The sequence below is a fragment of the Saimiri boliviensis genome, chromosome 14, assembly GCF_048565385.1.
Source record: "Saimiri boliviensis isolate mSaiBol1 chromosome 14, mSaiBol1.pri, whole genome shotgun sequence".
Classification (NCBI taxonomy): Eukaryota; Metazoa; Chordata; class Mammalia; order Primates; family Cebidae; genus Saimiri; species Saimiri boliviensis.
Genome location: NC_133462.1, coordinates 9,922,842 through 9,939,373, shown reverse-complemented (window position 1 = coordinate 9,939,373; position 16,532 = coordinate 9,922,842). Strand labels below are relative to the sequence as shown.

The 16,532-nt window shown below is 50.6% G+C and overlaps 1 protein-coding gene across 6 annotated transcripts in view; it reads left to right on the top strand.

Moving 5' to 3' along the window:
• LIG1 (DNA ligase 1) overlaps positions 1-16,532 on the top strand; it is a 48,567-nt gene that overhangs the window by 9,503 nt on the left and 22,532 nt on the right. For 4 of the 6 annotated variants that reach the window (XM_003940298.4, XM_010351015.3, XM_074386126.1 and 1 more), the window contains 7 exons: positions 3,190-3,316; positions 6,353-6,448; positions 8,819-8,926; positions 10,304-10,423; positions 10,663-10,738; positions 14,476-14,556; positions 14,838-14,894. In XM_003940298.4, the coding sequence (XP_003940347.3) occupies positions 3,190-3,316; positions 6,353-6,448; positions 8,819-8,926; positions 10,304-10,423; positions 10,663-10,738; positions 14,476-14,556; positions 14,838-14,894 (665 nt within the window). The remainder of the gene's footprint in view (positions 1-3,189; positions 3,317-6,352; positions 6,449-8,818; positions 8,927-10,303; positions 10,424-10,662; positions 10,739-14,475; positions 14,557-14,837; positions 14,895-16,532) is intronic. The other 2 variants (XM_010351016.3, XM_074386127.1) reach the window with 1 other exon arrangement.

Sequence of the window (16,532 nt, the reverse complement as noted above, 5' to 3'; positions counted from 1 at the left end):
CAGCTATGACTTGGTCCATGAAACTTTCTTACCACCTGTATTAGCTTCCCATTTGCTGCCATAACAATTGACCACAAGCACCATGGCTTCCAACAATGTAGGTGCTGGGCTTGGTGGTGCGTGCCTGTAGTCCCAGCTACTCGGGAGGCTGAGGAGGGAGGATTGCTTGAGCCCAGGAGTTCTGGGCTGTAGTGTGCTATGCCAGTTGGATGTCTGCACTAAGTTCGGCATCAATATGGTGACCTCCCGGGAGCAGGGGACCACCAGGTTGCCTAAGGAGGGGTGAACAGGCCCAGGTCAGAAACAGAACAGTTCAAAACTCCCTTGCTGATCAGTAGTTGGCTCGTGCCTGGGAATACCCACTGCAGCGTAGCCAGGACAACATAGCAAGACCCCATCTCTTAAAAAAAAAAAGTGTAGGTTTATTGACTTAGAGTTTGGGAGTCGCGAGTCTGAAATGGGTGGCACTGGGCTACATTCAAGGTGTCAACAGGTCTGCATTCATTTCTGGGAGGTTCTAGGGGAGAATCCAGGATTTGTCTTTTCCAGCTGCTAGAGATCCCCTTTTCTCCATTTTCAAAGTCTGTGTCATTGCCTCCTTCTGTGCCTTTCTTCTGTGGCTACATCTCACCCTGACCTTCCTCTCCTGCTGCCCTTTTCCACTTTGAAGGACCCTGTGACTGTATCAGGCCCACCTGGATAGTCCAGGATAATTCTCACTATGGGAAGGTCAGCCGATGAGCAACTTCAGTTACCCTTTGCCTTGTAACCTAACATATTCCCAGATTCCAGGTATTAGGCCAAAGATCTTTCGGAGCTTGGACTTTATCCTAAGGCTTCTGGGGAGCTAGCAAGAGTTTTGAGCAGAAGAGAGGCCGAGATCATTTCGTCCTGGGCGGTATTTGAAATACTGCTCAGAGACCTGTATCTCCATCAGGGTCTCAGTGGGAGATGGAAACCACACCAGTGATTTGAACAGGAGTTTAAAGGATTGTCACTAGGTATGCAGTTGTTACATAGGTAACTGAAGGGGTGGAAAGAGAACGAACTCCAAGGCATCTTGGAGGTAGCAACCACAGGGTGCAGCGACCGTCTTTGTGGCTGTGAAGCTGAAATTCACATCTCTGTGGTGGGACTGCTGGAGGGTCTCTGAGCTTAGAAGAGGTGCCCTGAGAGCCTGGGACTCTGATCTTTGAGAAAGGGAGCACTGGGTCGGAGGTGCCAGCATCTCTGATCAGGTACCACATAGTGAGCCCTGTGAGTGTTAGAAAAGTTGTCAGTGGGCTGGGTGCAGTGGCTCATGCCTGTAATCCCAGCACTTTGGAAGGCAGAGGTGGGCAGATCACAAGGTCAGGAGATCGATACGACCCTTGGCCAATATGGTGAAACCCCATCTCTACTAAAAATATAAAAAATTAGCCAGGCATGGTGATGAATGCCTTTAGTCCCAGCTGCTCGGGAGGCTGAGGCAGGAGAATTGCTTGAACCCAAGAGGCGGAAGTTGCAGTGAGCTAAGATCATGCTGCTGCACTCCAGCCTGGCGACAGAGGGAGACTCAGTCTCAAAAAGAAAAAGAAAAAAACAAAAGCTGTCAGCGGGATTCAGCAGCTGCCCCCAGAAAGCTGGCTGTGCCTCCAGTCGTGCAGTGTCCTCTAGTTCCCTGCATTGGCACTGCTTGAGGCAGAGGTGGTGCCAGAGCAAGAAAGAGATTTGTGGAGTCCCAGTCCTGGCATCATGAGGGCGACTGGACAGTGATGGGTTTGGAGCTGCCAGGAAATCTCTTAATAACTGGCACAGGGAGCCCTGTAAGTCAGTAGCTGAAACCAAGACACAGTAGCAGCAGCTTAGGCAAGGTGCAAACTTATTTTTCTCTCTGATGAGCACGGAGTCCGGAATTCATGTGACAGCCTCACAGGGTCAGAGGCCCAGACTTCCTCTATCCTGTCGTTTGCTGTCTGTAGATGCCCTTGTCTCAGTGAGCATCCATATTCCACTAGCAGGAAGCAGAGAGCACTCCACTCAACATAAAGTGTATGTTATTTGAACAAAGAAATGCACGTTAGCCCATTTTGTGTTGCTATCAAGGAATACTTGAGACCAGTTAATTTATAAAGAGGTTTATTTTGGCTCACAGTCCTGCAGGCTGTACAAGAAGTGAAGTGCTGGCATCTGCTTCTGGTGAGGCCTCAGGATGCTTCCAGTCATGGTGGAAGGTTAAGGAGGAACAGGCATGTCACTGGCCAGAGAGGAATTTTAAACTACCAGCCCTCATGTAAACTAGTTGAGAGAGAACTCAGTCCCTACCACAAGGAGGATACAAGCCATTCACAAGGGATCTGCCTGCATGACCCAAACGCATCCCACCAGGTCATACCTCCCACATTGGAGGCCACATTTCAACATGCGATCTGGAGGGGACAAACATCCTAACTATATGGAGAGAAGGCCGGGCACAGTGGTTCATGCCTGTAATCCCAGCACTTTCGAGGCCAAGGCAGGTGGATTGCCTGAACTCAGGAGTTCAAGACCAGCCTGGCCAACATGGTGAAACCCCATCTCTGCAAAAAATACAAACATTAGCTGGGCGTGGTGGAAGGCGCCTGTTAATCCCAGTTACACTGGAGGTTGAGGCAGGAAAATTGCTTGAACCCGGGAGGCGGAGGTTGCAGTGAGCTCAGATCACGCCATTGCATTCCACCCTGGGTGACAGAGTCAGACCCTGTCTCAAAAAAAAAAAAAAAAAAAAAAAAAAAAAAAAAACTATACAAAGAGGTACTTAGATTATTTCCCCTGACATTCCATTGTGTAGGAGGCTTATGACCACACCATGAGGGGGCGCTGCAGGGGAGGCTGGGAGTTGTAGTCTTGGGGCCTGTGGCCACACTTGCCTGCAGGGGAGGCTGGGAGAAACAGTTGTTAGTTGGTTATGCCTAATCAAAAATCAAAGATTCTGTTACTGCAGAAAACAGAAGAGCATTGGGGTCCTTGCTGGGACCATGATCCTCTACTGGAGGATGGAATGATAGCCCAGGTGAGAGGAGACCAGCCCTGAGTTAGGAGCTGAGACCATAGGGTCAGAAAGGAGGGTAGACACAGAGAGGTTTCAGTCCCTTCTACTCTCAACTTTTGGTAAATGGAGTCTCTCCTTCGGCCACTCACTGTAGAATTGTTCTTTGTTTCCCCTTCCAGAAGCCTGCCCCGAACTGCCCACAGGTCTCCCCTCCCCGCCCTGCCACATCTCCTGAGAGCAACCCTTCCCTCTCCGACACCTCTCCCATGGACAGCTCCCCATCAGGGATCCCGAAGCGTCGCACAGGTAAGAAGACATGGGCCCTGCCCCTTCAGTCGCCTGCCTTTCTCCCCGCTTGGATTTCCATACGACATTGTTACCCTTATGACAGCTCTGCTCTTAGTGTTGTGGTTAAGAGCAGGGCTCCATCATCCACTGGCTGTATGACCTGGGACAGATGACTGACCACCTCTGAGCTTAGGCTGCTTTATCTGTAGAGATGATACTAAAGACACCACCTACCGCACAGAAATATCCGAGTTAGAAGGTAACACGTGTGAGCTGCTCGGAACTGGACCCAGCCCTCAGTCAGTGCTGAATCAGTGTTGGTCATTGTGATCGTAGGTAGATGCCGAGATGGGGGCCACACAGCGCGTGTCAGAAGCGTAGGGCCGTGGCTCAAGGGAGACTTGCAGAAGGGAGGCTAACCAAGCTGAGCCCTTTAGGACAAAGAAGAGACAACCAGGAAAGGGGGAGGGGAGAGTGCTAGGCAAGGGGAACATAAGAATTGAGAAGATCTGGGGGCCGCTCAGGGCCTGGGGTGCTGTAAGTAGAGGGCAGGACCCGGAACAATGAGCAGCAAGGTGAGACGGTCCTGGAAAGCCAGCCTGGGGAACAGTGCCTTTGTCCTAAGGGGGACTAGGAATGTTTGCTGTCGGGGAAGAGCAGGGTGAGAGACCCACACGTAACGCAGGGCAGCGTGAGCCCTTGCTGTCGGATCTGGCCTGCTGGTCCCTTAGCATGGTGAGCGTGACGGAGGAGCCGAATCTTTAACGTTAGAGCCTTTCCCTTGAACTTACATTTGAAAGCTGATATGCAGTTCAGTTAGTGAAGGCTTTCCACTTTTCCTCCACTTTTTCCACGTTTTTGGAATAGCTTTGGTATGTGACTCCTTTTTCACCTGTACATTTTATAAAACATAGATCAAGCTCTTGTGTTGAACATTTTGTCCAGTTTGAGACGTGCAGTGAGTTCATTGGATTTTGAAGGCTTAGTGTGAAAACAGAATGTTGGAACCATACTATTTTACATGTATTGCGTAGGATAGATTATTTAAACCAAGTTTATCCTCATTTCCCAGCCACTGTCCCTCCTTTTTTTTTTTCTTTTTGTGGTGGTCACCCAGGCTGGAGTGCAATGGCGTGATCTTGGCTCACTGCAACCTCTGCCTCCTGGGTCCAAGCAATTCTCCTGTCTCAGCCTCCCCAGTAGCTGGAATTATAGGCACCCACCACCCTGCCTGGCTAACTTTTGTATTTTCAGTAGAGATGGGGTTTCACCATGTTGGCCAGGCTGGTCTCAAACTCCTGACCTCATGATCCACCCACCTCCGCCTCCTAAAGTGCTGGGATTACGGGTGTGAGCTACCACACCCAGCCTTTCCCCCTTTTTTTTTTATTAACGTGGCTGTGAGGAAGTTTAAGGTTATATACGTGGCTTGCCACATCTTTCCATCGGAGAATGCTGGGTGACACAAGGCACTCTGGGAGCTCAGAAGTCAACCAGCCCAGGGGAGGTGATGGCTGAACCAAGCCTTAGAAGATGGATTGGGATTGGCCACGTTGAGAAAGGACCAATGCATGCATTTCAGACAAGAAAAGCACTTACAGTGGCCTCGAGATGGGAATGGCACAGCATGTTTGGGGGCTCTCATCCACTTCCTTGTTTCTGGAGAATTGGATGCGATTTGGGGAGCGGGGAGAGTTTAAGGATAGCGTGCAGCAAGAAGTGAGCTAGAGAGAAGAGTGGAGCTGGATCCCAAAGGGTCTTGCGTGCCCAGCCAAGGAGGCTGGGCTTTGTGCTGCAGCTCCTGGGAGCCGTGGAAGGGCTGTGAGCTGGGGAGGCAGGTTCATCCCTGAATGAAAGCTTGCCGTGAGTCATGGTGTGGCTGAGGACACGCTGGGAGCTCAGGGCGGACATTGAGGTTGTCCCTGGGGGTGTGTCAGGGGATCATTTTCAGAGGGAGTGACATTGAGCTGTGTCTTGAACAGCTCATGCTAAGGCCTGGAGGTGTGACATGGCTGGGTGTGTCTGGAAACACCCCCGTTTCGCACTGACGTAAAAGAAGGTGAGTATGTGGTGTGGGAAGAGTTAGAAGGTCAGATGGAGAGAGATGAGGTAGGATTGGGATAGACGTCAAAAGACTTTATCCTAGATAACATAGAGAATGTGGAGTCATGGAAGGGTTTGAGCAGGGAGAGACAGTGCCGGCCATGCGGCTAGAAGCTCCCTCTGGGGCCATGTGAAGGAGCCACTGGGGGCCAGGAGACCAGGGACCAGATGGCATGATGGCCAGCATGAGATATGACAGTGAAGATGCTTATAAGTGCCTTTGTATGAGCTCTTCATCATGATTAGTGTCTCAGTTTAGAGCCTTTTAGAAGCAGGCTCTGAAGTTCTGAAACGGATTCAAGTGCAAGTCATTTCTTCAGGAGTTGCAAGGAACAGAGGGTGATCCAGGGCAGGGGAGCAGTCAGCACAGGATGTGCTGTTAGGTCTACTAACAGCTGTTAGGTCCACATTGGGCAGTTGGAGCTTAATTTTGTGGGATTCTCTGGGGAATGGCGTAAATGCTCCAGAGTGACCCCTGAGATGCAAGGGAGCTGAGGTATTTATACACCAGCTCCTGCTGATCAAGGGGTGAGGACCTCTCCTGGGCCTGCTTCATTCCCTGCCACTTCTGGAATTCTGAGGTTCCAGGGAAGCTGTCTGGAACACATGGAGGCAGTAAGATCTGAGGGATGCAGTGGGGACCTCAGCGACTTGCTGGAGTCTGTACTGTGACGAGTACGTTGCATCATTGTTTACTCGTTGGGATTATTTCCATACTGCAGACATGAGAGAGCAAAGCACAGAGAAATTAAGTAACCTGCTCATGGTCACACAACCAGGAAGCAGCAGGGATGGAAGGGTGAGGCCTGCACGGGGACAGTGGCTGTGTGCAGGCAGAGAAGGGGAGAGGGCCCAGAGCCTTCCAGGGGCTACATCAGTGGGTCTGAGCTCTCCAGGATGGAACCACACAAGCCAGCAAGGTCAGCCACACCAAGCCCTTTGCCTTCCCAGCTCGGAAGCAGCTCCCAAAACGGACCATTGAGGAAGTCCTGGAAGAGGAGAGTGCAGACAAGGACAGAGAAGCCAAGAGGAAGAAGGAGGAAGAAGGTGAGGCCCCAGGAGGAGAGAACTGTGTGTGTGTGTGGTGGGGAATCCGCAGGGACTGGGGCCTGAGAGCACAGGATGTTTGGACCCTGCCAATTTGAGGCCTATGTCCAGGAACTCACCTGTGTAAGTCGAAATTGCACCTAGCAACATGGGAACTTTTGTTCTGAAAGCATTTTTTTTTTGGCGAGGGGAGATGGAATCTTGCTCTGTTACCTAGGCTGCAGTATCATGGTGCATTCTGGGCCTACTGTAGCCTCTGCCCCCGGGTTCCAGTGATTCTTCTGCCTCAGCCTCCTGGGTAGCTGGGATTACAGGCATGTGCCACCACACCTGGTTCATTTTTGTATTTTTAGTAGAGACGGGGTTTCACCATGTTAGCCAGGCTGGTCTCAAACTCTTGACCTCGGTGATCTGCCCGCCTCGGCCTCCCAAAGTGCCGGAATTACAGGTGCGAACCACCACACGTGGCCTCTGAAAGCATTTTGGAATATATTTGTTTGGATATCTTAATTCAGTAATAATTCAGGCACAGTTTCCCATTTTTATCTTCCATTTTTATATTAATGGAAACTATCTTCCTCTAAATGATTTCCTTTTCCATGTAAATTTTACCATAAAGCTGAGGTTCCCAAGCCTGCTTAGTTCACAGCACCCTTGATGTTTTAGTAATTTTTTTATGACACTCCTAGACTGATACGTTGTCAGCTCTATTGATTAAGTAGTTATGTCCAAACAACCATTAGATACTACACATACCTTGAAAGAAAGTTAATATTTGTGTTTTGTTCTTTTGTGGGATTTTGTTTGTTTGTTTGTTTTTTGAGACAAGGCCTCACTCTGTCACCCAGGCTAGAGTGCAGTGGCACAGTCTGGACTCACCTCCACCTCCCAGGTTCAAGTGATTCTCCCCCCTCAGCTTCCTGAGTAGCTGGGATTACAGGCACACTCCACCGCACCCAGCTAATTTTTGTATTTTTAGTAGAGACGGGCAATTCACTATTTGACCGGGCTGGTTTTGAACTCCTGAGCTCACATGATCTGCCTACCTTGGCCTCACAAAGTCCTGGGATTACAGGCCCGAGCCACCATGCCCAACCTGTATTTTCTTAACCATAATTACTTACTCGTGGGAAATCCATTAGATACTCTACAACATATTAAACGGTGGAATCCAATTGAAAACTGCCACCTTCATTTCCTGTTCTATGCTGATTTTTGTACAGTACTTGATTTCTGTAACAGCAACCTGTGAAAACCCAGTTTGTCATTGCAAGGAATGTGATCCAATACTGAAAACTTAAATACCTCGAACTAGTCGTTCATAAAGTGGCCAACAGGTGTCGCTGGGTTTCCTTTGAGAAATATAAACTATCTTGCAGTGCCCATTGAGTTCCCTGCATGTTGGCGAACCCACCGGAAACAGCCATAAAGATCTGATCCATTGATCATCTGGGGCCCATATGAGATTATACCAATTGCAGCCTTTAATGTCGTCAGGTTTTTGGTTTCTGTGAACAAATAAAAGGTCCATTTTCCCAGGGCAGATTTAAATTTGGTTAAGATTTTATTTCTTGGCCAGGCTCAGTGGCTCACGCCTGTAATCCCAGCACTTTGGGAGGCCAAGGTGGGAGATCACTTGAGGTTCAGGAGTTCAAGAACAGCCTGTCCAACATGGTGAAACCCCATCCCTACCAACAATACCAAAATTAGCCAGGTACAGTGACACGTACCTGTAATGCCAGCTACTTGGGATGCTGAGGGACAAGAATGACTTGAACCTGGGAGGCGGAGGTTGCAGTGAGCCGAGATCGTGCCACTGTATTCCAGCCTGGGTGACAGAGGAAGACACTGCCTTAAAAAAAAAAAAAAATTTCTTACAATTTTTAGTATCAAATTTTACTGTCAACTGTACACTTTTCGCCATTGTCAATATCTAGTGAGGGATGGCCTCTTTCTACTAAGCCAGATTTTTCCCAAATTGGTTTTTGCAGTTTTTCCCATGACCCTAGAGGTAAGATTTTTTTAGCTTTAAAATTTCTTATTTTTTTCTATGACAGGCTATCACTGGCATTTTTAACCCTTTCGATTCTATTTAGCAGTGAATAACGCTAAAGGAATCGTTGGTAAGGAAAGACACACTGTCTCTGTCTCAGCTGCATAGGCGAACGGGAGCCGGGCTCCCTCACGGCCCCTGCCTTGCCTGGGGTTGACAAGGAGCAGGGTCTGACATGGCGCGCCACTTGCATTGGTACATTGCAGTGGTACAAGATAGCACAGATGAGGGCAGACTATCTCCAGAGTCAAAACACCCTTGTGGGGGGTCAAAGTGATTTTTTTTTTTGGACATCTGACCATTCTGTCTGTCGTCAGAAGCAGAGACCCCGAAAGAAAACCTCACAGAGGCTGAAGTGGCAACAGAGAAGGAAAGAGAAGACGGGGACCAGCCCACCACACCTCCGAAACCCCTGAAGACCTCTGGTGAGTTTCTGGTCCTCTCCTGCCCCAGCTCCACCTCCTGATTTTGGCCTCAGACGTCTTTAGAGGATAGTTCATTTAAACAGGACATAGATTCTCAAACTTACTGCTTAAACGCAACATCTAGAAGAAAAATAGGTTTTATTACTGGAGTTTTAAAAAAATATTATTTTCCCACATGCATGTGGGAAGGGAGGAAAGAGCCCATCATTCTTTTTTTTTTTTCTTTTTTTTTTTTTTTTTTTTGAGACGGAGTTTCACTCTTGTTACCCAGGCTGGAGTGCAATGGCGCGATCTCGGCTCACTGCAACCTCCGCCTCCTGGGCTCAGGCAATTCTCCTGTCTCAGCCTCCTAAGTCGCTGGGATTACAGGCACGCGCCACCATGCCCAGCTAGTTTTTTGTATTTTTAGTGGAAACGGGGTTTCCCCATGTTGACCAGGATGGTCTCGATCTCTCGACCTCGTGATCCACCCGCCTCGGCCTCCCAAAGTGCTGGGATTACAGGCTTGAGCCACCGCGCCCGGCCGCCTAGAGCCCATCATTCTTTAAAAGGTCTTCATAGGCCGGGTGTGGTGGCTCATGCCTGGAATCCCAGCACTTTGGGAAGCTGAGGTGGGTGAACTCCAGGAGTTCCAGACCAGCCTGGGCAACATGGCGAAACCCCATCTCTACCAAAAAAATAAATAATAATACGAAAATGAGCTGGGCCTGGTGGCACACACCTATAGTCCCAGCTACTTGGGAGGCTGAGGTAGGAGGATCGCTTGAGGCCAGAAGGTGGAGGTTGCAGTGAGCTATGATCCCACCACTGTACTCCAGCCTGGGTGACAGAGCAAGAACCGCCCCCCCTCCCCCCCCCCCACACACACACACAAAGAAAAAGATAAAAAGTATTCATAGCTTTCAGAAATCACAGGCGTAAATTAAATGTTATTAATTAAGTTAGACAGCCAAGCTGAGTTACAGGATTTTAGAGGCTGAAGTTACCCTTGCAGGGTGGTCCCAGTGTCCATGAGGCCCCTGTGCTGGAAACAACACTTGCAGGGAGAATTTTAGGGATGCAGAATTGTGTCTGATTTTCCACAGCTGCGGGGAGGAATGGGAATTTCTTCTTAGGATGATGAGATTTCTTTTTACCACTATTCCTAAGTCCCCCGTTTCATGCCAAATGCTAGAATTCTTCTAGTTAGCACAGAGGAGTGGACAGTAGGCCTGAGATCTCAGCTCAGAGCTAACGCTGCAGAAAGGAAAAGGGTAGGTTCAGTTATGTCTTCCGTCTGCCGGGTCAAAAGGACCTTGAGCTTTATTTAAAAAAAAAAAAAAAAAAGGTCTTAGGGTCAAAAGAGTTTGCATCACTGTCTGAGCTCTCTCACCGCAGAAGCAGAGACCCCGATGGAAAGCATTTCAGAGCCTGAGGTGGCCACAAAACAGGAGCTGCAGGAGGAGGAGCAGGCCAAGCCTGCCCGCAGAGCTCCCAAGACGCTCAGCAGCTTCTTCAGTGAGTTTCCCCGGCCCACCCCACCTCCCGGGGTTGAAGGAGGCTCATGAGACTCTCTCCAGAGGCCTGAGATGCTGCAGGATCTTTCTCCCTTTCCTGCTGGCTAGAAAGTTGGCCTCATCTCTACCGGCCTGTCACCCATCTCCCCGAGCTCTGGGGTGGTGCTGGGTGCACAGTGGATGGGAGGTGGGGGCTGTCGGAAGGAGAAGAGACCCACTGTTTTGTATCTTCCTTCCTAGCCCCCCGGAAGCCAGCAATCAAAAAAGAAATGAAAGAAGAGGAGCTAGGGGCTCCGGGAAAGGAGGGAGCTGAGGGGTGAGTCAGTGTCTGGGTCTAGAAAGGGTCTTCGCGGCGTATTTCCTTCTCTGCATTTCCCCAGCCCCATACCCAGCTCAGACTTCCTCCTCTTGCAGGGCTTGGTGAGCCTTTTCTATAAAGAGCCAGAGAGTAAATATTTTAGGCTTTGCGGGGCACATTTGGCCCCTGTTGCAAAACCATTCTTAGCTCCCAGGCTCTGTAGAAACGGTCCAGGGCTGGAGTTTGCTGACCGTGGCCCCAGCCACCCCCTGACCCTGCCTCCAGCATTTCCTCTTAAGCCTGATCCCCATAGAGCCTGGGGGATTTTTCCAACACCCAGAGTTGACTCTGACCCTCTAGGGTTCCCCAGAGCCCTCAGGAGAAAATGTAAGCCCATTCGGCCACTGGCCCTCACCTCCCTCTCTGGCCTCATTTCCTACCTCTCTGTTCCTCTGGCTCTGAACTCACCAGATTTTTTTATGTTTATTTTTTTTTTTGAGATGGAGCCTCGCTCTGTTGCCCAGGCTGCAGTGCGCTGGTGCCATCTCGGCTCATCACAACCTACACCTCCCGGTTCAAGCAGTTCTCCTACGTTAGCCTCCCAAATAGCTGGGATTACAGGTGCATGCCAGCACACCCAGCTAATTTGTATGTTTTTAGTAGAGACATAGTTTCACCATGTTGGTCTCAGGCCGGTGTCGAACTCCTGGCCTCAGGTTATCTGCCTGCCTTGGCCTCCCAAAGTGCTGGGATTACAGGCATGAGCCACCACGCCTGGCCTGAACTCACCAGATTTAGTGTACACGCCTGAAGCCAGCAGGTGCATCTATTCTGCCTTAAAATTCACTGAACGCCCTTTTCTATGCCAGCCCCTAGCGGCCCATCCCACCCTGGCCCCTGTGGTGTGCACAGTGTGCTGGGCCTGTGGGACAGTGAATAGGTTGTTAAGTAATTAATTGCTTCAGTGTAATTTTGTTAATTATTTGAAGAGATGTCTGGGCTGATTCCCATGACACCTGATACGCACACAGGAGGCCACACTGAAGATGGGTTGAATGGATGATTGGATGTGTGGGTGGATAGATAAATATCCTATAAAGCGATGAGGTCATACCCCATCTCTGCCATGCTCAAAACCCATCTGCAATGCCCCAGCACGGAGGATAACATGCTGGGCTCCCCAGAGCCCTCATAAACCAGCCCCATCCACCTTATATTGCAGCTTCCTGCCATCTGTAGCCTCCTCGTGCTCCCTCCACACACCATGTCCCTGCTGTCTTTTTTTTTTTTTTTTTGGGAGACAGTCTCTGTTGCCCAGGCTGGAGTGCAGTGGTGTGATCTCAGCTCACTGCAAGCTCCACTTCCCGGGTTCAGGCGATTCTTCTGACTAGCTGGAATGATAGGCACCCACCACCACACTGGGCTAATTTTTGTATTTTTAGTAGTGATGGAGTTTCACCATTTGGCCAGACTGGTCTCAAACTCCTGACCTCTGGTGATCCAGCCACCTCAGTCTCCTAAAGTGCTGGCTGGGATTACAGGCGTGAGCCACCGCGTCCGGCTTCCTCTCTGCTTCTGAACGTGCTTGCCCCCAGCCTGGAACACTGTCCCCAACCCACTGTGCCCCGCAGGCTTCCCTCAGGCCCCAGCTCATATTGCATCTGCGTGGGAAGCCTGGTGGCTCTCCCTTCATGTGTGAAAGGAGGTACGTGTTTGAGTCAGACTTTCTTTTATGTCTTATCACATGGTAAAGAGCCTCCCTACCCAGACATAAGCTTCTTCCCACAGGCCGGGGCTGTGAATTCTTAATTCTTAATCCTGCAGTGACGCCACCTGTCTTGACCATCCATGCCCTGTGTGAGCATCAGAATCCGCTGAAGAGCCGGAAAATACCCTGAGGGAGTCTCTTTCTCCCCCCAGCCCTTATCCTCATTTTGATACAGACGTAGGCCTGGAGCTGGGGAGTCCTCATTCTTCTGAAAATGTTCCCCATAGAAATGCACCCAGGAGTGGGAACCCTCACTGTCATTTTTACTTAATCTTTAGGACAAACCTGTCATATCATGGTAGGGAGCCCTTAGCTCCCCAGGCGGAAGGAGATGCTGTGGTTCAGAGAGAGGCAGCTGCTTCCTCAGCAAGCACAGCTGGCCAAGGCAGAGCAGATTGGAACCCAGATGAGGCTCAATGCAGAGCTTGGCCTGGGGTGACTCACAGGGTCAGTGTGAGCCACTTAAGATATAAACCTTGAGGCCGGGCACACTGGCTCATGCCTGTAATCCCAGCACTTTGTGAAGTCGAGGTGGGAGGATTGCTTAAGCCCAGGAGTTCGAAACCAGCGTGGGCAACACAGCAAAACCCCATCTCTACAAAGATCAGCCAGGCATGGCTGCATGTACCTGTAGTCCTGGCTACTCAGGAAGCTGAGGTGGGAGAATGGCTTGAGCCCAGGAGTTGGAGGCTGCAGTGAGCACCACTCCACTGCACTCTAGCCTGGGTGACAGTGAGACCTTGTGTCCAAAAAAAAAAAAAAGATATAGAGGTTGGGAGCAGTCTCTAGACCTGTGCTGCTCACCAGGTATGTGGCCATGGGTGAGTTACTCAACCACTCTGTGCCCCCGTTTCTCCTTATTTGGAAAAGGAATTTAGAAAGGTCCCTTCAGCCAGGTGTGGTGGCTCATGCCTGTAAACCCTAGCATTTTGGAAGGCCAAGGTGGGTGGATCATTTGAGGTCGAGTTCACAACCAGCCTGGTCAACATGGTAAAACCTTGCCTTTACTGAAAATATAAAAAATAAGTTGGGCGTGGTGGTGGATGCCTGTAATCCCAGCTACTCAGGAGGCTGAGGCAGGAGAATCGCTTGAACCCGGGAGGCGGAGGTTGCAGTGAGCTGAGATTACGCCACTGCACTCCAGCCTGGGCAATTGAGTGAGACTTTGTCCAAACAAACAAACAAAAAGAAAGATCCCGGCCGGGCGCGGTGGCTCAAGCCTGTAATCCCAGCACTTTGGGAGGCCGAGGCGGGTGGATCACGAGGTCGAGAGATCGAGACCATCCTGGTCAACATGGTGAAACCCCGTCTCTACTAAAAATACAAAAAACTAGCTGGGCATGGTGGCGCGTGCCTGTAATCCCAGCTACTCCGGAGGCTGAGGCAGGAGAATTGCCTGAGCCCAGGAGGCGGAGGTTGCGGTGAGCCGAGATCGCGCCATTGCACTCCAGCCTGGGTAACGAGCGAAACTCCGTCTCAAAAAAAAAAAAAAAAAAAAAAAAAAAAGAAAGATCCCTTCCTTGCAGGTCTGATTGTTAATTGATGTGGCGTTAGCACAGCACCTGGCATTTTGTGACACCCGGGACTGTGTCCATCTGTCCCACCGCAACCATGCGATCCCTTTTCTGTTTGTCAAGCGTGTTTGCCCCTCAGGGCCTTTGCACCGCTGGAGTGCTCTTCCCCTCTGCCCACTCGGCCAGCACCTCCCCTCATTCTGCCCGGACGTCTCCAGCCTTCCCTGACCACCCTGTGAAGTGGCACAGCTCTTCTCATGTTAACACCTGAAATGAATGATGTGTTCAGGCGGGGGCTTTCTGCCCTCTTCCCTCTGACTCTCCTGCTGGTATGTGAGCTCCAGGCTAGCAAACCTTGTTTCCATTCAGTCTGCACCGTGTGACTTGAACAGAGCCTGGCCCATCACAGTTGGAGGAATGACTTCGCTTTGACCAGGGCTCTGTGCAATTTCATCTCCCTTTTTCCTCCACAGACCCCTGGACCCATCCGGTTACAATCCTGCCAAGAACAACTACCATCCTGTGGAAGACGCCTGCTGGAAACCGGGCCAGAAGTGAGGTTTCTCCCTGTTCAGACTGTCCCAGTCCTGTTCCTGTTGCTCCCGGAGGCCCTTTAAGCAGAGGCTTGGTTGGACGAAGTGGTCAAGTCTCTCCCTCCTGTGTTTTGGCGACAATCAGCAGCATTGAAAGGGACAGAGAGACAGCCCCGGGCAGTGAGCTCCTGCATGTGGGCATTGGCAGGGCTGTCGCAGGGAGGCGTAAGGAATCGGGCACAGAAGGACAGCGTGGCATAACCGGCACCACTGTAGCTCTTGCGCCTCTTTTCCTTCCCTAGGGTCCCTTACCTGGCGGTGGCCCGGACGTTTGAGAAGATTGAGGAGGTTTCTGCTCGGTAAACTAATCAGGCCTGCCTGGGCGGGGGCGGGGACGCTTTGGGCTCTGTCCTCTGCATGGCAGTCCATGCTGACTTGTTCTGCCACATCCTTTCATCATGGCCTCTGACCCCACGCGGGCGCATGACCAGGGAGGTCAGACATGGTCACAGAAGTGGCTGCAGGTCCTCTTGACTTTCTGCCTCATTCTTGTGGTCGGAGCAAGACACAAGGGTGAGCCTAGTTGTGCGGGGTAGGGAGACAGGCTCCACCTCGCGGTGGCTGGCACCACCGTGGAGTCCGAGATTACATCTAGTCCACACTGAGTCACCCAAAGTGACTTCGGTCTTGCTTACATGTCTGCATATTCACGAAGAAAAGTCAGGTCTCAGTTACAGTGAGGACCCTCTTCTCATGCACAGAGGTTCCCCGCAGAGCCCCACACCCCAGTGATGGCCAGCACATGGCCCTGCCCCACTCTGGTTCTTCTTAGCAACATGTTAGCATCGCTGGTCCCTGCCCAGCCCCCTTGCTTTTTTTGTGTTTTTGAGACGGAGTCTTGCTCTGTCACCAGGCTGGATTGCAGTGGTGTGATCTCGGCTTACTGCAGTCTCTGCCTCCTGGGTTCAAGCAATTCCCTTGCTTCAGCCTCCTGAGTAGCTGGGACTACAGGCGCGTGCCACCACACCAGCCTAATGTTTTGTATTTTAGTAGAGACAGGGTTTCACCACGTTGGCCAGGATGGTCTCGATCTCCTGACCTTGTGATCCACCCGCCTTGGCCTCCGAAAGTACTGGGATTACAGGCGTGAGCCACTGCACCTGGCCAGAGTTTCGCTCTTGTTGCCCAGGCTGGAATGTAATGGCGTGATCTCAGCTCACTGTATCCTCCGCCTCATGGGTGCAAGCAATTCTCCTGCCTCAGCCTCTCAAGTAGCTGGGATTACAGGTGTGCCACCACACCTGCCTAATTTTGTATTTTCAGTAGACAGGATTTCACCATGTTGGCCAGGCCGTTCTTGAGCTGACCTCAAAGGATCCGTCCACCTCGGTGTCCCAAAGTGCTGGGATTACCGGCGTGAGCCACAGCGCCTAGCCCTCTGCTTTATTTTGTAAGAATGCTTTTTGGATTCACTGCCTACCTTAATTCACTGTGATCTCATCTTAATCCACAGTTATATCTGAAAAGACTCTATTTTAAATCAGGTCATGTTGTGAGGCTCTGAGTTGATGTCAATTTCGGGGGAGGTTATTCCACCCACTGCAGCATCCAATGGTCGCTCTTGCCTACAACGATTATTGCTGTGGTATTTCCCTCGTGTTGGTTTTTAGATTTCTCCTCTGCACCTTAAAAACCTTGGTAATGAGACTTCTGTAAGAAAAACTTACGGCTTCTGTTTTTAATGAGGGCCCCTAAGATTGCCAGTAACAAACCCATTCTTTCCAGCTTTGGTGTTTTAGACAGAAACATGGTTTTATTTTTAGAGGCAGCACAGCTTTGGCTGGGAACACAGTCCTCGGGCACACGGACTTGGTTTACATCTCAACTTGATAACTTACTAGCTCTGTGACCCTGGGCAAGCCAGAGACCCTCTGTGCCTCTGTTTCTTCATCTGTAAAATGGAAATAATAACAGTACTTACCTCAGAGGGGAACTAT